Genomic DNA, 22,331 nt, shown 5'->3' on the forward strand with positions numbered 1-22,331 from the left:
GGATACCGGCCCCCCACCCTATGTGAATGAGTATGGGGTACAATGTACCCCTACCCATTCACCTGTAAAATAAAAGTACAAAAAAAACACAACACACGAGATAAAATACTTTATTGCACAGCTCCGGGGGTCTTCCGTCTTCGGGGGTCTTCTCGCCGGACTCCTCTGCTATCTTCTTGTAGCTCTTTTGCTAGCGGAGGAGTCTGGCTTTCTTCCTCGCCGCCGGCCTCTTCTTCCGACTTCGAGGGTCTTGTCCCCCTCTTCGGTTCTTCTGCTGGGCCACCGCGCCTTCTTATAGCTCTTTTACAGGCGGTGGCCCGGTCTTCTGTCGCCGCCGCCGCCTTGGCTATAAAGATGGCCTAGGCTATAAGAAGATTACCAAGACCCTGAAACTGAGCTGCAGCATGGTGGCCAAGCCCATACAGCGGTTTGAAAGGACAGGTTCCACTCAGAACAGGCCTCACCATAGTCGACCAAGCTGAGTGCATGTGCTCAGCATCATATCCAGAGGTTGTCTTTAGGAAATAGACATATGAGTGCTGCCAGCATTGCTGCAGAGGTTGAAGGGGTGGGGGTCAGCCTGTCAATGCTCAGACTATATGCCCCACACTGCATCAAATTGGTCTGTATGACTGTCGTCCTAGAAGGAAGCCACTTCTAAAGATAATGCACAAGAAAGACCACAAACAGTTTGCTGAAGACAAGGAGACTAAGGACATGGATTGCTGGAACCATGTCCTGTGGTCTGATGAGACCAAGATAAACTTATTTGGTTTAGATGATGTCAAGCGTGTGTGGTGGCAACCAGGTGAGGAGTACAAAGACAAGTGTGTCTTGCCTACAGTCAAGCATGGTGGTGGGAGTGTCATGACCTGGGGCTGTGTGAGTGCTGCCGGAACTGGGGAGCTACAGTTCATTGAGGGAACCATGAATTGCAACATGTACTGTGAAATACTGAAGCAGAGCATGATCCCCTCCCTTTGGAGACTGGGCCACACTTCAGTGGAAATGTGTTTGGGGATAACAACGCCAAATACAACTCCAAGATGACCACTACCTTGCTAAAGAAGCTGAGGGTAAAAGTGATGGAATGGCCAAGCATGTCTCCAGACCTAAACCCTATTGAACATCTGTGGGGCATCCTCAAACGGAAGGTGGATTAGCGCAAGGTCTCTAACATCCACCAGCTCTGTGATGTCATCATGGAGGAGTGGAAGGGGACTCCAGTGGCAACCTGTGATGCTCTGGTGAACTCCATGCCCAAGAGGGTTAAGGCAAAATAACGTATAATAATGGTGGCCACACAAAATATTGACACTTTGGGTCCAATTTGGACATTTTCATTTAGGGGTGTACTTACTGTGCTGTGATTGGCCGGAGTCGCGATGACGTCACTCCAGCGCATGCATGTGGGACCCTCTGGTAACAGCACAGCAGCTGAAGAAGTGGCATGAGCGAGCAGTTTCTTCAATACGCATAGGCTGATGACGTCAGCACATGCGGATACAGTAAATATCTTCTAAACGGTGCAAGTTTAGGAGATATTCCCAGTACCTACAGGTAAGCCTTATTATAGGCTTACCTGTAGGTAAAAGTGGTGGTTATATGGAGGTTACAACCACTTTAAAACTTTAGTGGGCTGGATTGTACCCAGTGGGAGTAGAAGATGTCCTGGCGTCCAGTGGGAGTAAACAAAGCCCTATCTTTGGTGTCATTGGAAGGAATAGTGCCCTATTGTTGGTGTCAGTAGAAGGAATTCTGCCCCATCATTGGTGTCAGTAGAAGGAATTCTGCCCCATCATTGGTGTCAGTGGGAGAAATTGTGCCCTTTGTTGGTGTCAGTGCAGGGAATAGGGGCCCATTGCTGGTATCAGTGGAAGGAATAGTGCCCCATCAATGATCTCAGTGGAAGTAATTGTGCCACATCGTTGGTGTCAGTGGGAGGAATTGTGCCTCATTGTCCATCAGCAACAAGAGTTATGCCCATTGTTGGTGTCAGTGAATGGAATAGTGCCCCATGGGCTGCATAAAGGCAAGCAAAGGCCACATCTGGCTCCTAAGCCACAGTTTGGAGACCGTTGATGTAAAGCAATATCTAGGAACTGAAGTAAGGTAACAGAAAACTAATTTTATTAGTTCAAAACTTGTTACATTATACTGTATATTTTTCCTATTGCAAAATGCATCTCTGCTTCCCCCTACTGACAGCTGTGCAAAGTTCCAGATTGAACTGTTTCCAGTAATTGTGATTCTGCTGTGTAGGTGTTCCAGAGGAGAATGGACGGAAGCACAAACTTCTATCGTGACTGGGCTGACTATAAAAATGGATTTGGAAACATGACCTCTGAATTTTGGCTTGGTAAGTAATCACAGGTGCATGTGCTAAAAGCCATTCCATTGTAATACACATCAACCTTACTGCCCAATTCACTAAGCTATAAAGCATGTGTTATTTACAATTGTTATTTTCAGCCATGTGACTGTTATTTCAGCTCTCATTGACTGTCATTTATGAAAATAACATTCACTATGACAAATAATTGTTTTAATGTATATTGAGCCTTTAGTCCTGTAGAGCAGAATGTGATGTAAGGGGGCTTTGATGAAGACTCTTTTGTAAAGTATGCTCTTGACAAAGACCATGATTTAAGGAGGGACTATGATGTAAGTTGGAACATTTAAAGTGGACCCTGATATAACGGGAGCTCTGATGGGACCCTGATATAAGGGAAACTTGGAATGAGACCCTGACGTAAAGAGTGCTATGGCTGGGACAATCAAGTAAGGTGAGCTATGATGGGGGCCCAGATGTAAGAGGTCTTTTATTTTAAAAAAAAGCATATTCATTCATTATTTATTATTGAATGATTTATTAAAGTGATTTTTTGTTCAACCCCCCCCCCCCAACAAACTGAAAAATTTGGAGACCCCAGTGTGTGTGCAGTGTACAATGTTTCTGTTTTAGGGCCAGATTACACCAGAAGGCGGTGCTGGAAAGACGCATTCTGTGTATGTTTCTCCCATTATGCTGAAGGGAATGGCCACTTTTTGAGTATGGGGGTGTTGTAAAAAGCAAAGTTTTGTGAGGACTTCAAGCATTCCCCGTGCTGTAGGCCATGGGCAACCAGCCTAAATGCACACTTTTCACACACTCATCATCAAACCAGATCTACCTTCTCCTTCCAGCTTAACATGGCCAAGACCAGTTAGGAGAGCCTTGGGGGCTCCCATAATCAGCTCTTGCATTACTTGGTAACTAAACATTGGACACTATAAGACAAGACTGACCGCCAAGGACTCAAACTTTATCCTCACCCTACAACATGATAGATGACGGTCTCCAAACTTTTGAAACAAAGGGCCAATTTACTGTCCTTCAGATGTTAGGGGCCAGATGTTGCTATTGGTGGGAGGAATAGTACCCTATCGTTGGTGTCCATGGGAAGAATAGTACCCAGTCATTGGTAGTGGGAAGAATAGTAGCCATCATTGGTAGTGGGAAGAATAGTAGCCATCATTGGTGTCAGTGGAAGGAATAGTACCCCATCATTGGTGTAAGTAGGAAGGATAGTGTCCTATCAATGGTGTCAGCAGGAAGAATAGTACCCTATCATTGGTGTCAGTAGGAAGAATAGTGCCCCATAGTTGGTGTCAGTGGGAGGAATAGTGTCTCATATCAATGAGAGGAACAGTGCCCCAAGGGCCAGATAGAGACATGCTAAGGGCCACATCTGGCCCCGGGCCGCAGTTTGGAGACCACTGGGCTAAAAGATCTAAGCAATAAAAAAGAAAAAAGAATAAGCACCATCAAAAAAAGGTGAAGGATTCTTCTCCTCCTACAGCACAAGGTTGTCCCTGTATGTAATACTAATCCATCCTCCATTCTGCCTCTCTATAGGTAACATTGCTCTGCATCAGATCACCTCCTCTGCACCCCATGAGCTGCGAGTGGACCTACGTGCTGGAGATGAGTCCGCCTACGCTGTGTATGATGATTTCCGAGTCGAGGGTGAAAATCAGCAATTTAGACTGCGGCTGGGAAAATACAGAGGAACAGCAGGTCAGGGGGACATTTATACAGAAATTCAGCATGTTTGTGAAAAAATAAAAAAAACTTTGCCAATGTTAGTACTACATCCATATTTAAAATCAGCTTAAAGCTACCCAAGCTTAATAGACTTTTACTTGGCACAATAGTAATACCTGTGGTTGCATGCCTTTGCACACATCAGGATCCAGTGACGTACAACATCCAAGATCCTATGGGGTTGATTTACTAAAACTTGAGTTGAGGGTGCAAAATCTGGTGCAGCTCTGCATGACCCCTTGTTCACACTGACCAATCATCTGTACTCGCACGATTTCAAAGCCACGTTTCAGTCCGACTTCAGCGGGGTGTGGGCAACTTAAAAGACATCTGTGCGGGTTCATGCACAGATATCTATTGAAATCCCCTCCGAAGTCGCCAAAAGTAGTGCAGTAACTACTTTTGGAAATTGGTGCGGTGCTGCAAAGTCGGCGTCACACCGATTGGGACGCTCCCATTGCCGACAATAAGCTCGGATTTGACATGCGATTTGACCTGTCAAATCGCAAGTCTAATTGAGACAATGTGAACGGGGGCTCCAAACCAATTTGCTTACCATTTCTGATGGCTCTCTGCTAAAGTGTGTACAGTGTGTACAGAGGGGTGACTACGCATTTTGCTCCATGCAGTGCATGAAAGGAAGCCTTGTCACCCTATTAGCGCAAGTGCAGTGGACAAAATTTGTAATTTAAGTGTTTGTTACCCCAACATTTCATATTCCTGATTTGTGTCTGTTGTACCATGTACTTGTGTTTTAAAGTACAGTGGTGTGAAAAAGTGTTTGCCCCCTTCCTCATTTCCTGTTCCTTTGCATGTTTGTCACACTTAAGTGTTTCGGAACATCAAACCAATTTAAACAATAGTCAAGGACAACACAAGTAAACACAAAATGCAATTTGTAAATGAAGGTGTTTATTATTAAAGGTGAAAAAAAATCCAAACCATCATGGCCTTGTGTGAAAAAGTGATTGCCCCCCTTGTTAAAACATACTATAACTGTGGTTGTCCACACCTGAGTTCAATTTCTCTAGCCACACCCAGGCCTGATTATTGCCACACCTGTTCACAACCAAGGCATCACTTAAATAGGAGCTGCTTGACACAGTAAGGTCCACCAGAAGATCCTTAAAAGCTACACATCATGCCGAGACCCAAAGAAATTCAGGAACAATTGAGAAAGAAAGTAATTGAGATCTATCAGTCTGGAAAGGGTTATAAAGCCATTTCCAAAGCTTTGGGAATCCAGCAAACCACAGTGAGAGCCATTATCCACAAATGGCGAAGACATGGAACAGTGGTGAACCTTCCCAGGAGTGGCCGGCCGCCCAAAATTACCCCAAGAGCGCAGCGACAACTCATCCAAGAGGTCACAAAAGACCCCACAACAACGTCCAAGGAACTGCAGGCCTCACTTGCCTCAGTTAAGGTCAGCGTTCATGCCTCCACCATCAGGAAAAGACTGGGCAAAAATGGCCTGCATGGCAGAGTTCCAAGGAGAAAACCACTGCTGAGCAAAAAGAACATCAAAGCTCGTCTCAATTTCTCCACAACACATCTTGATGATCCCCAAGACTTTTGGGACAACATTCTGTGGACCGATGAGACAAAAGTGGAACTCTTTGGAAGGTGTGTGTCCAAGTATATCTGGCGTAGAAGGAACACTGCATTTCATAAAAAGAACATTATACCAACAGTAAAATATGGTGGTGGTAGTGTGATGGTCTGGGGCTGTTTTGCTGCTTCAGGACCTGGAAGACTTGCCGTGATAAAAAGGAACTATGAATTCTGCTGTCTACCAAGAGATCCTGAAGGAGAATGTCCGACCATCTGTTCGTGTACTCAAGCTGAAACGAACTTGGGTTCGGCAGCAGGACAATCCTAAACACACCAGCAAGTCCACCACCGAATGGCTGAAGAAAAACAAAATGAAGACTTTGGAGTGGCCTAGCCAAAGTCCTGACCTGAATCCTATTGAGATGTTGTGGTATGACCTTAAAAAGGCCGTTCATGCTCGAAAACCCTCTAATGTAACTGAATTAGGACAATTCTGCAAAGATGAGTGAGCCAAAATTCCTCCAGGACGCTGTAAAAGCCTCATTGCACGTTATCGCAAACGCTTGGTTGCAGTTGTTGCTGCTAAGGGTGGCCCAACCAGTTATTAGGTTTAGGGGGCAATCACTTTTTCACACAGGGCCATGATGGTTTGGATTTTTTTTCACCTTTAATAATAAACACCTTCATTTACAAATTGCATTTTGTGTTTACTTGTGTTGTCCTTGACTATTGTTTAAATTGGTTTGATGTTCCGAAACACTTAAGTGTGACAAACATGCAAAGGAACAGGAAATGAGGAAGGGGGCAAACACTTTTTCACACCACTGTATACTGTTCTATTTGCATTGCTTTCTTCATCTGCTGACGCTGCCATCATCTCCTGGTTTTCTTCCGTGTTCCTCTTTGGACATTGGGTGGCCACTTATGATATGACTACTGCACATGCGTATAGAAGCTACTTTGCCCCAGTACCCGACTTCTTTCTTGGTATTTTGCTGATGCCAGGAATGAGCCAACATTTACACTGTAACAAAAAAAATGCTAGGAGATAAGGGTCCTTTTTTTTCTTTTTTTTTTAACAGAAAGGCCTTTTTTTTTTATTTATTTTTTAACTTGCATTAATTTTTAAAATAAACTTTTAATTTAAGGTTGTCCTTACAAAGGAGTGGAGGTCCAGGATCTCCAGCAAAATCTTCTGCAGATGTTGATAGCACTCAGTGACTCTCTGTGGTCAGGTTATTGCTGGGCAAATTAGAGGCCTGCTGCTTAGTCGGCGAGAAATTTGCAATACTACAACGTAAATTCCTGATCTGATAACAGAAATTTGCTGTGTACTCTACATTAACCTTTGTTCATCATACAAATAATAAAAGGTCCACATTTTTTATGGTGAGCAGTCTCAATGACCAATAGGCTAGCAAAACAGGCTTGGGCTAATCTGGAAAGTTTCAAAGATACATGAGAATCACATATAATTTGTCAACAATTGATCATTTTGACAAGCAGTATTTTCTGAAGGAGAAAGCTTGATAATTTTTTACATATGCTTAGCCTAAAGCTTCGTACACACGATCGGATTGTTGGCCAACAAAGAGTCAGACTTTTGCCCGAAAGGCGTGTGCCGTGAACTTGCATACAAATGGTACACAATTGTCGGCCAACAAACATGAACGTAATGAAGTACTATGAGGAATTTCAGCTCTTGAGTGCCACCCTTTGGGTACCTTCTGCTAATGTCATGTTTGCTGAGCATTGGTTCTGAGCATGCATGTTCGTACTTTGGACTTTTGTGTGATGGACTTGTGCACACACGATAGGAAAATCTGACAACAGACCGTTGTCCGCGAAAATGTACTAGCCTGCCATCCAACTTTTGTTGGCGGAAAGTTAGACAACAATTGTGTGATGGAGTGTACTAACGGTCGGATTTTAGGCAAACAGCATGTAATCACACAATTCCCTGCCGAAAATCCGATCGTGTGTACGAGGCTTCAGGCTGGGTTCACACCTCTGTGTGTGGCTGTGGTTGTCGGAATCACATTTGTTCCCCCACCTGCAGCCAAACCGCACTGCTCTTAGCAGACACACAGGGCTGCCGTTCATTCTGAATGGCACCCCCATGCATTTCAGCATGCAGTGCATTTGCGGAAACGCAGGGAAATCGGCCACGTTTTTGAAAAGGTGAATGTACTTTTTTTTGTAAAAGCACAGGCACAGCAGCCCATTAATTTGAATGGGCTGCTGTGCCTGTACAAACGTGGCCCGCACAAAACACAGAAGTGTGAACCTAGGGTTAAGGTTGTGTTACATGTTACAATCTGACTGTACAATACCCTGCCTGATTTTATACAGATTGATAGTATAGCTGGCCATAGATGATTCAAACCTCGGCCGGTTCAGCAGGGATCGGCTGAGATTCGAACAACGTATGGGCAAGCTGAATGCACCCAAGCTGATCGACTAATCAATTTGGGTACAAATAGCCTGTCGAATTTTACATGTGATTTTTGCTAGCGGCTATTAAAGCTGCTAGCAGTAATCATTGTGCTCTCCTAGCAGGGATGGCTCACCGAGAACACAATGGCTCAGCAGGAAGGGTTCTACCATCAACACTGACTGTGCTGATAGGGAAATCGAAACCCGTGGTTGCAGGAAAGAAAATTGCTCATCTATGGCTGCCTTTAGATAGGTAATCATAGTTTTGGTAGAGCAGAAGTTGATTTGGCCATGTTGTAACATATGTGGTGAACGCACTGTGACAAGTATACTATAGAAATGCTTGCTACAGAAGTGTAAATATGCTAAGATGCTAAGATGCTAAGAGAAGGGTGTGCTACAGTTTAGTTATAACACGAATATAAGGATCATTATTTTAGCCATGTGACTCTTATTTTCAAGCCACTGCTGAAAATAACTGAGGCTTTAGAAAATAAGAAAACTTATTTTGGTTTGTTGAGCCTAATGTGTGCTAGGGGGAGATACATGAAGTGATAGATGGCAGTGTAAGAAATATACTGTAAGAAGTACTAATATCAGCTGCTGTCTTTCTAGGGGACTCTATGGACTATCACAACAACATGGTCTTCTCAACCCGTGATCGGGACACTCAGCGGAGGATCCTGCCATGTGCCATGTCATACCGAGGAGCATGGTGGTACCGCAACTGCCACTATGCCAATCTCAACGGTCTATATGACAACAACAAAGACCACCAGGTAGATAACCCCACAAATAAAGTTTTACTAAAAAAGGATTGTATGCTTTTTTTTAATTTTAGTTTAAAAAAATATTTCTTAATTGTACAGTAAAGAACACAGGATATTTAGTCTTTGACCATGAGTAATTTGCAGCTAACTTCAGGTGAATGGACACGGGCAAAAAAAAAGCTGCAGGGACACATCTCAATATAATCTCTCCCACTCCCACTCTTTGTTTTTTTGCTAGTGTTCTTACAAGATGGCCACCTTCTCACCACCTTTTTTATGTATGTAGCACCCCCCTAGTTAGGTGATAGAAACATTTTGTTTTTGGCTCACTCTAGTCAGAGGAGAGTAATTGTTCTTTTTTTGCTGTGGCTTTACAGGCTGTGAGATTGATTGCTTTTCCCTAGCTCTGTTGAAAAACTTCCATAGTAAAATACAAATCCTCAGCTTGAATATTTACTACCCGCTGACGAATCCTTGGGATGGTGTGCCCAGTAGGTGCTCAGAGAAGTGGATAAATAGGGGGGGAGTCTGGGCAGACAGAGTTAGGTGGTGCCTGGTCCTACCTACCTGAGGAAGGACTGTTAACACTTCAAGGGAGCTGCTGCCCCTGCAGTCATCCAGGACTGGCTGCTGGACTACTCAACGCTATGGACAGACCCCTCAAATTCTGAATCTCTCTCTCAGTGAGTAGAGCTTTGATTATTGAGCTGCAGTCTCCGTGGTCCCCAGCTGTAAGTAGTGACTGTTCCAGTTACCCTGAACTTGTTCAAGCTTGCTTGCCATTCTCAGATGCAAGGGTTTCAAGCTACCCTGTTCTACAATAAATTGTGCTAAAACCCTTTTATCCATGGTTTTCAGTTGCAAACTCAGTGACTGTGCTGCTGCTATAGAGAAAAGTGTCCTCAGCCTAAATTGGCACTCAAGCGTTTTGGAGTATCCCATTCCTGATTATTCTCCTTCTGTTCAAGTTCTGTAGCAATAAACCTCAAAAAGACATCCCTAGACTGTTTTATGAGCTGTGTGCTGTTTGCCTGTCTGCCTCTGCACTGAATAGGAAACAACTTGGGCAAATACAGCTGCCAGTTTGAGGGTTAACGCTACATATAGAAGTTTTTTCCATAAAAGAGTTTCTATCAAGATTCCTGGCTGCACTATGTAGCTCCTTTCTACATCTCCTGGATTGGTTAACATGTTCATTTGCTCTAATAGCTTGTTTTGTATGATTACTTGCTTCACCCTGAAAAGTTCTTTGCTTTTGCTTTGCAATTTCCTACTGAGTAGGGTTTCCTGCAGAAATTGACAGTCCCTGTGGTAGAAAAATCTCATGTTCACGGACCCAGAGGACAAAAGGTGTGAGCTCCCTTTAAGGTATTTTTTTTCCACGGTGGGCCCTGCCATGCAATCTGTGGTCTGCCATGCAATCATGGCTGTTTACCACACCCTTTGCTGTCTGGACTACATGCATAGACCTGAAACCCTACTTCTTTCTTAAAGGGGTTGTAAAGGTTGTTTTTTATTTTCTAAATAGGTTCCTTTAAGCTAGTGCGTTGTTGGTTCACTTACCTTTTCCTTCAATTTCCCTTCTAAATGTTTTTTTTTTCTTTGTCTGAATTTCTCACTTCCTGTTCCTCCTCAGTAAGCTGTTCAGTAAGCTGTTCTGGCTGACTAAACACCGCTCGGATGATGGTATGAAGTTTACTGAGGAGAAACAGGAAGTGAGAAATTCAGACAAAGGAAAAAAAATATTTAGAAGGGAAATCAAAGGAAAATGTAAGTGAACCAACAATGCACTAGCTTAAAGGAACCTATTTAGAAAATAAAAACAAAGCTTTACAACCCCTTTAACATATCCTTCTGTTCATAACCACCCAGAGCTTTTACCTTGGGCCTTACACTACTGCATGTACAGCTTGGTGGATACCATGCACTAGATCTCCAGGTTGGGCCTCCTCTTTGTCCATATGCAAAGAATCCTTTGATTCAAATGCTGATCAGCATAACTCACATGCAAGAAAAGCTTCAAGTGGATGCTTTTTTCAAGCTTTTTTGCTTGGTCCTTTCTTAGAAAAGTACATCAAGGAAATTACAGGGAGCAATTGTACTCTCCTCTGCCAGAAAAAGAAGACTCACACTTCTGCAGGTCTTCCTTTGATTCCTGAGACTAGGAAAAGTTTGCACTTCTCTGGCCTTCAGATCAAAGTCTAATGCCGCGTACAGACGATCGGATTTTCCACTAACAAAAAACGTGGATTTTTTTTCCCGACAGATGTTGGCTTAAACTTGTCTTGCATACACATGGTCACACAAATGCTGTCGGAAATTCCGATTGCCAAGGACGCGCTGACATACAACGCGTACAACGAGCCGAAAAAAATTAAGTTCAATAGCTAGTGCGGCTCATGCTGCAGAGCATGCATGGAATTGTGTGCTTCGGAATTGGCTACACACGTTCGAAATTTACGACAACGCATTTTGTTGTCGGAAAATTTGAGATCCAGCTCTCAAACATCTGTTGTCGGAAATTCCGACAGCAAATGTCCGATGGAGCCTACACACAGTCGGAATTTCCGACAGCAAGCTCCCATCGAACATTTGTTGTCGGAAATTCCGATTGTGTGTACGCAGCATAAGTCTCAAACAAGGAATGCCCTCAGAATTTCACCCCAAGCCTGTTTACAGTTCCCCTTCTCCCTAGGGTGGATTCCTCATTCCAACTCAACCATGGGCCTTCCATCCTTATGTCCTGCTCTGAAACATACCAAGGAAATTTGGACTTTTCGGCACACATTTGTTAAGTTTTACTAGGTGGAATGTCAGGCCTCCTTTGATTCCAGTTCTGGGCATAAGGTGCTACAAGCTGCTCCCTAAGTTCTGTTGAGCCTTCTTGACCCATTTGTTATGTAGGCCTGTTGGCATTTGTTTGTTGTGCCCTTCAGATGGACTGCTTTTGGACATCACAAGGTTAAGACTAAAGATCCTGTGTCCTGTATGACTAAGAAAACAGGTTTGTTACCTTACCAGTATAATCCATTTTTTGGAGTACAGTACATTTCACAGCCCCCCCCCCCCCCCCCCCCCCGTTCTTTATGATTTCTCCATTGCTTGCTACAAAACTGAGGCTAGCTGAGGGTAGGAGAGGTTATATAGGGGATGTCCCTCCAGCTGTCTTTTTTGCCAGTGTCCAGTCACCTGAAGGTAGCTGCATATAGCCAAAGACTGCACAGTGAAATACCCTCCAATGGAATGGGGACTATAAGCCCCCGTACACACGGTCGGACATTCCAACGGAAAATGTCCGATCGGACCGTGTTGTCGGATAATCCGACCGTGTGTGGGCTCCATCGGACTGTTTCCATCGGAATATCCGACCAACAAAGTTTTAGAGCAGGGCTATAAAATTTTCCAACAACATGGTCCGATCGGACTTTGTCCGATCGTTCGTAGAGAATTCCGATCGGACAAAGTGCCACGCATGCTCAGATCAAATTCCTAGACCAAAGCTATTGGCTACTAGCCTGAACGTAGTCCCATCGTAACGAAATAACGTCATCACGTTCTGAACGATCGGATTTTCCAACAACTTTGTCCGACCGTGTGTATGCAACAGTTTTGGACAAAATCCGTCAGACAAAATCTGTCAGACAAAATCCAACGGATTTGGTTGTCAGAATGTCCGACCGTGTGTACAAGGGCTTAGAGGCACTTCAAACAAAGACGCGCAAATAGCAAAAGTATAAAACAAATGTGTAAATATGTAAATTTTATTGTACATCAGAATAAAATATATTAAAATGAACCAGAGTCTTGTACATATATGCAAGGCAAAGATGCAACGATATCGCCTCTGTGACCTTAACTGTAAATTAACATAGAATGAGACATCCGATGCATTTCAAAAATATGCAATCTTCTTCAGGAATGCTCATCAATAAATGCAAAGATGTTCTATAATACAAAATCAACAGTCAATATACAGTATACAGGGTATATCTAACACACATCTAGCGTACGCATTAGATGAGTACTGACCATGCCAGATAAGCTGCCTCTACATAAATAAGCCTCAAGGTGTAAAGACAGAAGGTAGTGATGCCACCTGGAGACACCCAGACAGAAAAGCGGAACCACTAGGGAAGGCCTGCACAGACACTGGGGACATCAGGATAGAGCCAGAATACCCTCAGGGGGGTCCCCATAGTTAAAGACTACAGATTCTGTGTCCTGTACTGTACTCCAATAAATAGATTTTACTGGTAAGTCAAAAAAATCTTGTTATATTATTAATTTTCAGTCAGATAAATATTGTAAATTTGCGGTGTACATAAAATAAACAGAACAGATGGGGAACCTGACACCAACAATTCTAAATTCTGGTTCACGGGTTTGAAGCTAATTGGTGGTGGCAGATTGCATTGATTAGACGCTGACACATTCCTGCTGACAGATTCTGGGTGGAAATAGGATAAAGAGGGGGAATCCATATAGATGCCCATTATTTTAGAATAGAATGACTAACAGACTCATATACAGTACCTTGAAAAAGTATTCATACCCCTTGAAAATGTCCATATTTTGTAATGTTAAAACCAAACATGTAAATGTATTTTATTGGGATTTTATGTGACAGACCAAAACAAAGTGGCACATAATTGTGAAGTGGAAAGAAAATGGTTTTCAAATTTGTTTACAAATAAATATCTGAAAAGTGTGGCATACATTTGTATTCCGCCCCCTTTATTCTGATACCCCTAACTAAAATCTAGTGGAACCAATTGCCTTCAGAAGGTACCTCATTAGTAAATAGAGTCAACCTGTGTGTAATTTAATCTCCGTATAAATACAGCTTTTCTGTGAAGCCCTTGTTTGTTAGAGAACCTTATGCCGCGTAAACACGACCGGACTTTCCGCCAGACTAGGTCCGACGGAATCAGTTAGTTGGACAAATCCGATCGTGTGTAGGCTAATCCGATCGTTTTTCATTAAAAAAAAAACAGACGTACCCAGAAAATATGTTTCAAATCTGTCTGATGGACTCAATTCCTATCGGGAAAACCATTCGTCTGTATGCTGGTCCGATGGACCAAATACGACGCAAGGGAAGCTATTGGCTACTGGCCATTGAATTAGCTTTTTTAGGCTGGATTCACACCTATGCATTTTTTGTGCTTTTTGCATTTTGCAGATTTGCACTACAGAACATGTTCCATAGGAAACCATGGTAAATGGACTGCAGTGCAAATCTGCAAAATGCAAAAAGCACTAAAAAATCATAGGTGTGAATCCAGCCTTAGTCCTGTCTTAAGTCATCACGTTCAAAACGAACGGACTCAGTCCGTTTTAACCACTTAACAACCGCCCATTGCCGATTAACAGCTTCAGGGCGGTTGTTTAACTCTGAGAGGCCGTTAACGGCCTCCCAGAATTCTGCTCTCGCGCGCCCCCTGGGGCGCGCACTCGAGAGCATCCGTGACCGCCGGGTCCACAGGACCCGGCGCATCACGGATCACGGTAAACGGCCGCTCGTCGCGGCCGTTTACCACGTGATCGCTCCGTCAAATGACGGAGTGATCACTTGTAAACAAACCGGCGTCATATTATGACGCCGGTTCCTCCCTCCCCTCTCTGTACCGATCGGTACAGCGGAGGGGAAAGAGATCGGTGTCAGCAGCGATGTGGGCTGCATCTGCAGTGCCCACATCGCTGCTCACCGAATTTAACCCCTCAATTCCATGCCAATACTCTGCAATACCAGTGCATACTCTGCAATACCAGTGCATACTCTGCAGTACCCCCCATTACTCTGCAGTACCCCCCATTACTCTGCAGTACCCTGCCATTACTCTGCAGTACCCTGCCATTACTCTTCAGTACCCCCCAATACTCTGCAGTACCCGCCATTACTCTGCAGTACCCCGCCATTACTCTGCAGTGCAGTACCCTGCCATTACTCTGCAGTACCCTGTCATTACTCTGCAGTACCCCCCAATACTCTGGAGTACCCCCCAATACTCTGCAGTACCCTGCCATTACTCTGTAGTACCCCCCAATACTCTGCAGTACCCTGCCATTACTCTGCAGTACCCCCCAATACTCTGCAGTACCCGCCAATACTCTGCAGTACCCGCCAATACTCTGCAGTACCCCACCATTACTCTGCAGTACCCCGCCATTACTCTGCAGTACCCCGTCATTACTCTGTAGTACCCCCCAATACTCTGCAATACCCCCCAATACTCTGCAGTACCCGCCAATACTCTGCAGTACCCCGCCATTACTCTGCAGTACCCCGCCATTACTCTGCAGTGCAGTACCCTGCCATTACTCTGCAGTACCCTGCCATTACTCTGGAGTACCCCCCAATACTCTGGAGTACCCCCCAATACTCTGCAGTACCCTGCCATTACTCTGTAGTACCCCCCAATACTCTGCAGTACCCTGCCATTACTCTGCAGTACCCCACCATTACTCTGCAGTACCCCGCCATTACTCTGCAGTACCCCGCCATTACTCTGTAGTACCCCCCAATACTCTGCAATACCCCCCAATACTCTGCAGTACCCGCCAATACTCTGCAGTACCCCGCCATTACTCTGCAGTACCCCGCCATTACTCTGCAGTGCAGTACCCTGCCATTACTCTGCAGTACCCTGCCATTACTCTGGAGTACCCCCCAATACTCTGGAGTACCCCCCAATACTCTGCAGTACCCTGCCATTACTCTGTAGTACCCCCCAATACTCTGCAGTACCCTGCCATTACTCTGCAGTACCCGCCATTACTCTGCAGTACCCCGCCATTACTCTGCAGTGCAGTACCCTGCCATTACTCTGCAGTACCGTGCCATTACTCTGCAGTACCCCCCAATACTCTGGAGTACCCCCCAATACTCTGCAGTACCCTGCCATTACTCTGTAGTACCCCCCAATACTCTGCAGTACCCTGCCATTACTCTGCAGTACCCCCCAATACTCTGCAGTACCCTGCCATTACTCTGCAGTACCCCCCAATACTCTGCCATACCCAGCCATAAATTGCCATACCCAGCCATACTCGGAGATACCCAGCCATACTCGGAGATACCCTGAAATACCCAGCCATAGACGCCCCCCACCCCTCACCGCCCTCCGGTGCTTCTACCAACTCGCCAGTACGATCAAAGCCAGAATCTTTTTTTTTATTTATTTATTTTTGACCCCCAGATCTCACTGTAAAGAGGACCTGTCACCCCATATTCCTATTACAAGGGATGTTTACATTCCTTGTAATAGGAATAAAAGTGATCAAAAATGTATTTTTGGGGAAAAAAATGTCAAACTAAAATAAATAAAGTAAAATGAACAATAAAAAATAAATAAAAAAATTTAAAGCGCCCCTGTCCCCATGTGCTCGCATGCAGAAGCGAACACATGCGTAAGCCCCGCCCACATATGAAAACGGTGTTCAAACCACACATGTGAGGTATCGCCGCGAACGTTAGAGCGAGAGCAATAATTCTAGTCCTAGACCTCCTCTGCAACTCAAAACATGTAACCAGTAAAAAAAATTTAAAGCGTCGCCTATGGGGATTTTTTAAGTAGCAACGTTTGGCGCCATTCCACGGGCATGTGCAATTTTGAAGAGTGACATATTAGGTATCTATTTACTCAGCATAACTTCATCTTTCACTTTATGCAAAAATTGGGCTAACTTTACTGTTTTTTTTGTATTTTTTTAAGCACAAAACTGTTTTTTCCCCCAAAAAAACGTGTTTGAAAAATTGCTGCGCAAATACCGTGTGAGATAAAAATTTGCAACGACCACCATTGTATTCTCCAGGGTCTTTGCTAAAAAAAAATATATAATGTTTTGGGGTTCTCTGTAATTTTCTAGCAAATAAATTATGATTTTTACATGTAGGAGAGAAATGTCAGAATTGTCCTGGGTGCTCCAGAACGCCTGATGGCGCTCCCTGCAAGTTGGGCCTCTGTATGTGGCCACGCTGTGTAAAAGTCTCACACATGTGGTATCGCCGTACTCGGGAGTAATAGCAGAATGTGTTTTGGGGTGTAATTTGTGGTATGCATATGCTGTGTGTGAGAAATAACCTGATAATATGACAATTTTGTGGGAAAAAAAAAAAAAGGAAAAAAAATCTTGATTTTGCAAAGAATTGTGGGAAAAAATTACAACTTCAAAAAACTCATCATGTCTCTTACTAAATACATTGGAATGTCTTCTTTCCAAAAAGGGGTCATTTGGGGGGTATTTGTACTTTTCTGGCATGTTAGGGTCTCAAGAATTGAAATAGGCCGTCAGTACTTCAGGTGTGATCAATTTTCAGATATTGGCACCATAGCTTGTGGACTCTATAACTTTCACAAAGACCAAATAATATCCACCAATTTGTACTTATTTTTACCAAAGATATGTAGTAGTATAAATTTTGGCCAAAATTTATGAAGAAAAAATTACTAATCTGCTACATTTTATAACAGAAACGAAGAAAAATTCATTTTTTCGCAGAATTTTCGGTCTTTTTTCTTTTATAGCACAAAAAATAAAAAACTGAGAGGTGATTAAATACCACCAAAAGAAAGCTCTATTTGTGTGAAAAAAAGGACAAAAATGTCATATAGGTCCAGTGTTGCATGACTGAGTAATTGTCATTCAAAATGTGAGAGCACCAAAAGCTGAAAATTGGTCTGGTTATTAAGGGTGTTTAAGTGCCCAGTGGTCAAGTGGTTAAAAAACGAACGGACTTAGTCTGTTTGTGTGTGGCCACGTCCGTTTGTTTGGAAGGTCTGTCGGAACTCTGCCGAAAAGTGCATCGGGAAGACTGTCGGACCTAGTCTACCAGAAAATCCGCTTGTGTGTACGTGGCATTAGAGAACATACAGCATCGTGAAGGCCAAGGAACACACCAGAAATGTCAGGGATAAAGTTGTGGGGAAGTTTAAAGCAGGGTTAGGTTATAAAAAAATATCCCAAGCTTTGAACATCTCACGGAGCACTGTTCAATCCATTATCTGAAAATGGAGAGAGTATGACACAACTACAAACCTACCAAGACATGGCCTTCCACCTAAACTGACAGGCTGGGCAAGGAGAGCATTAATCATAGAAGCAGCCAAGAGACCCATGGTAACTCTGGAGGAGCTGCAGAGATCCACAGTTCAGGTAGAAGAATCTATCCACAGGGCAACTATTAGCCCTTGTAAACATGGTCGGACATTCCGACAACAAAATCCGTCTGATTTTTTACAATGGATTTTGTCCCGAAACTGGTGTTGCATACACACAGTAGGACAAAGTTGTCGGAAAATCCGATCGTTCAGAACGTGATGACGTTTGTTCGTTGCGATGGGACTACGTTGCGGCTAGTAGCCAATAGCTTTGGTCTTGTAATTTGATCTGAGCATGCGTGGCACTTTGTCCGATCGGAATTCTCTATAAACGATCGGACCATGTTGTCGGAAAATTATATATCCAGCTCTCAACCTTTGTTGGTGGGACATTCCGACGGAAAAAGTCCGATGGAGCCCACACACGGTCGAATTATCCGACAACACGGTCCGATCGGACATTTTCCGTCTGAATTCCCTACCGTGTGTACAAGGGCTTAGTTGTGCACTCCACAAATCTGGCCTTTATTGAAGAGTGGCAAAAAAGAAAGCCATTGTTGAAAGAAAGCTATAAGAAGTCCCATTTGCAGTTTGCGAGAAGTCATGTGGGGGACACAGCAAACATGTGGAAGAAAATGTTCTGGTCATATGGAACCAAAATTCATCTTTTTGGTCTTAAAGCAAAACACTATGTGTGGTGGAAAAGTAACACTGCACATCACCCTGAACACACCATTGCCACCATAAAACATGGTGGTGGCAGCATCATATTGTGGGGATGCTTTTCTTCAGCAGGGACAGGGAAACTGGTCAGAGTTGATGGGAAGATGTATTGAGCCAAATACAGGGCAATCTTACAAGAAAACCTGTTTGAGTCTGCAAAAGACTTAATGCTGGGGTGGAGGTTCACCTTCCAGCAGGACAACGACTCTAAACATACAGCCAGAGCTACAATGGAAGGGTTTAGATCAAAGCATATTCATGTGTTAGAATGGCCCAGTCAAAGTCCAGACCTAAATCCATTTGAGAATCTGTGGCAAGACTTGAGAATTACTATTCACAGATGCTTTTCATCCAATCTGACAGAGCTTGAGCTATGTTGCAAAGAAGAATGGGCAAAAATGTCACTCTCTAGATCAGTGTTTCTCAACTCCAGTGCTCAAGGCGCCCTCACAGGTCATGTTTTCAGGATTTCCATTATTTTGCACTGGCGATTTGATCAGTTTAACTACCTTAGTAATTACCACAGCCATTTCATCTGAGGGAAATCCTAAAAACATGACTTGTTGGGGTATCTTGAGGACTGGAGTTGAGAAAAACTGCTCTAGATGTGCAAAGCTGGTAGAGACATCCCCAAAAAGACTTGCAGCTGTAATTGCAGTGAAAGGGGGTTCTACGAAGTGTTGACTCAGGGGGGGCTGAACACAAATGCACCCCACACTTTTCAGATATTTATTTGTAAAAAAATTTGAAAACCAGTTATCATGTTTCTTCCACTTCACAATTATTTGTCACTTTGTGTTGGTCTATCACATAAAATCCCAATAAAATGCATTTACGTTTTTGGTTGTCACATGACAAAATGTGAAAAATGTCAAGGGTATGAATACTTTTTCAAGGCACTGTATGTTTGATAATTAGATGTTCACAAGCTCTTGGCCATATAGCGTACCTTACTTTTAATTGGCTATACCATGATGTTTTTCTTCTTTAGGGTGTAAACTGGAAAACGTGGAAAGGTTTCGAATTTTCCATCCCTTTCACCGAGATGAAAATGCGTCCACGAGGCATGGGCAACTGGCGACGATTATAGAACCCTCAATGCAATCTGGAACCACTCAACTGAAAACTGGAAGCAACGTGGCACCTCCCGAAACCCCAGTACAAGTCCAGCCATCCTTACAGGATACCCACCAAGGTTAAAAACAAGGGAACTGAAATATTAAGTGGCTGTAAAAACTTGTGTCATATATAAAAAATGTTGTCACCTGGATTGTTGTTTGTGGGTAAGAGACTTGGACTCAAGCAACCTTATGCCTACATCACCAATTTGATGTTCGGGGTCTTGAAGAACATCTAAAGAATATGGAATTACCAGTGCTGTAACCTGCTAAAAATCATACCATTAAACACGTTATCAGGAGTAAGCTAAAATATAACATAAAACATTATGGAGCATCAGGAGAAAGCTAAACTAGGTAGCTGAGGGATCCAGAATGCATATATTGGGAATATAAAATTTGGGGTGTAACACATGGAAAAAATGCCATAGTGTCGTATCACTAAACAACTCTTGCACTTTTTGTCTCCCTTGAAGCACAGTTGCTCACATTTTCTATGTCATGGTGCATTTGGCCTACAAACAAGTACAGCTTGCATTAAAATAGATGAATTTTATACATAACTTGCTAGTAAAACTGCAGCACATCTAAAAACCACGTCTGCTGCAGGCACACGATTGACACACAGCATACAAGGATGATGCAATAAAGCAGCGCAAATCATTTTTATAGTTCCAGTGATAGCCATCTCAGGTGGGTGTTTTTTTGGGATGGTACACCACCTCTTCTCCTTCTCTTGGCTCATCTATGACATTACACTGAATAAAGCCCTAAAATTCACAATAGGACTTTAAGGTCACATGGCCTTCAATTGAGAATTTCCAGGCTATACCATGTTGTTTTCCAATAATAAAAAAGTATTAATACTCATTCATATAGTGTATTAATACTCATTCATATGGTATGGCATATATCCTGTTCACTACAAGAAACTGTAACAAGAATAAGATGAATTGCAAACCAGGGACCTATTCTCAGTGCTATTTTCATTTTGTTTGTGACCTTGTTCCTTTTGCTCGTAAAGCAGAATAATGCTTAATAAGGACATAAAAAAAGTCACTAGCTAAGATTTAAACAACAAAAAGAGTCATTGGCGCACAAACGAATATTTCCTTTGTTCAAAACGGTTATCCATGTATTAAGATACTCGTTATTTAAGACGATGTCCAATTAGCTAAGATTTGTTACAGACCTGTAACTAGCAAAAGCATAAAGGAAATTACCATTATTATCCTAAATACAAGTTGCCTGCCCGACACTATCCAAAGGGATACTTTAAGACCAAGTAACTATAGCAGGGATAGGCTTAAGAATGAAATGGATGAATATATTTCATCCATATGATCTGGGTTCAAACCCCCACACCCACACTTCCCATTGAACACTCTTTTGTTTCTCTTTGACATTTCTGTTCTAGAAGACTAGGGGCTTTTTTTTTTTTACTACAGTGGTTTAAACCAATGAAATTGAACTTCTCACATGTTCAGAATGACCGGGACAATAAAAAGTGATTGCTGCATTTTGCACATTGCTATTCTTACATAAGCTTGTACATTAAATTAAATGAATGTTAAAATCTGAACCAATACAAAAAGATGAACAACCACTTAGACATTGGAGAAAATGCAGTGTGAAGTACTCAGAACCGAGGGCCGGGGAAGAGGAAAGTGCCACGGCATCAAAAAAGAAAACGGTGGCAGGATCTGGGCTTGATTTCGACCTATACCCTCCACCTTTATATAAATATATATATATAACAGATGGATACACTGTCTATTTTTATAAAAGCACAGTATTGGAGGGGAGGTTATGGGAGGGAACAGATGGTAAATGTGTTTTTTTTTGTAAACTGCTTTTAATAAAACATGGCGGGACATGACATTTGTGTTTGTGTGAATTGGACATTTGAATGCATTTTTTTGCCTTTCTATCTCGTACTCATCTCATTGATTCCAATTCCTTTCCAGTGTACAGTGGCAAGAAAAAGTATGTAAACCCCACAAAACCCAAGTCAGATATAAGGCTACTTTCACACTGGAGCGGGAGGGTGCTGGTGGTAAAGCGGCACTATTTTTACTGCAGTTTTACTGTCATGTTAGTGTCGCTATTCGGCCACTAGCGGACAGTTTAAAGCCTCGCTTTCGGCCGAAAAAGGGTTAAAACAACCGGCAAAGCGCCACCACAGTGGTGCTTTGCTAGCGTTTTGGCGGCGCTGCCCCAGTGTTTTCAATGGGCAGGGGCGCTTTAGGAGCAGTGTATACACTGCTCCTACAGTGCTGCAAAGATGCGGCTTGCAGGACTTTTTTGACCGTCCTGCAAGCGCACCGCTCCAGTGTGAAAGCCCTCGGGCTTTCACACTGGAGAAACAGGAGAGGCTCTTTACAGGCGCTACGCAGGTGCTATTTTTAGTGCTGTAGTGCCTGTAAAGCACCCCATTGTGAAAGTAGCCTTAGAGAGTGAAATAAGAACTGGCTGAAAGGCCCCATAGCATTTTTTAATTTTCGAACCTACAAATGGCAAGAAAAGGTATGTGAACCGTTCG

At 43.2% G+C, this 22,331-nt stretch overlaps 1 protein-coding gene across 2 annotated transcripts in view; it reads left to right on the top strand.

The window, feature by feature from the left end:
* The window catches only part of TNXB (tenascin XB), a 200,665-nt gene extending 178,997 nt beyond the window's left edge, over positions 1-21,668 (top strand). For both annotated transcript variants that reach the window (XM_077483631.1, XM_077483640.1), the window contains 4 exons: positions 2,263-2,359; positions 3,899-4,060; positions 8,693-8,856; positions 19,663-21,668. In XM_077483631.1, coding sequence (XP_077339757.1) covers positions 2,263-2,359; positions 3,899-4,060; positions 8,693-8,856; positions 19,663-19,761 — 522 coding nt within the window. In that variant the 3' untranslated portion in view covers positions 19,762-21,668. The remainder of the gene's footprint in view (positions 1-2,262; positions 2,360-3,898; positions 4,061-8,692; positions 8,857-19,662) is intronic.
* Positions 21,669-22,331: the final 663 nt, after the last annotated feature.

Source organism: Lithobates pipiens, unplaced genomic scaffold, assembly GCF_037356315.1.
Source record: "Lithobates pipiens isolate NorthernLeopardFrog02 unplaced genomic scaffold, aLitPip1_a1.2 Scaffold_1, whole genome shotgun sequence".
Lineage (NCBI taxonomy): Eukaryota > Metazoa > Chordata > Amphibia > Anura > Ranidae > Lithobates > Lithobates pipiens.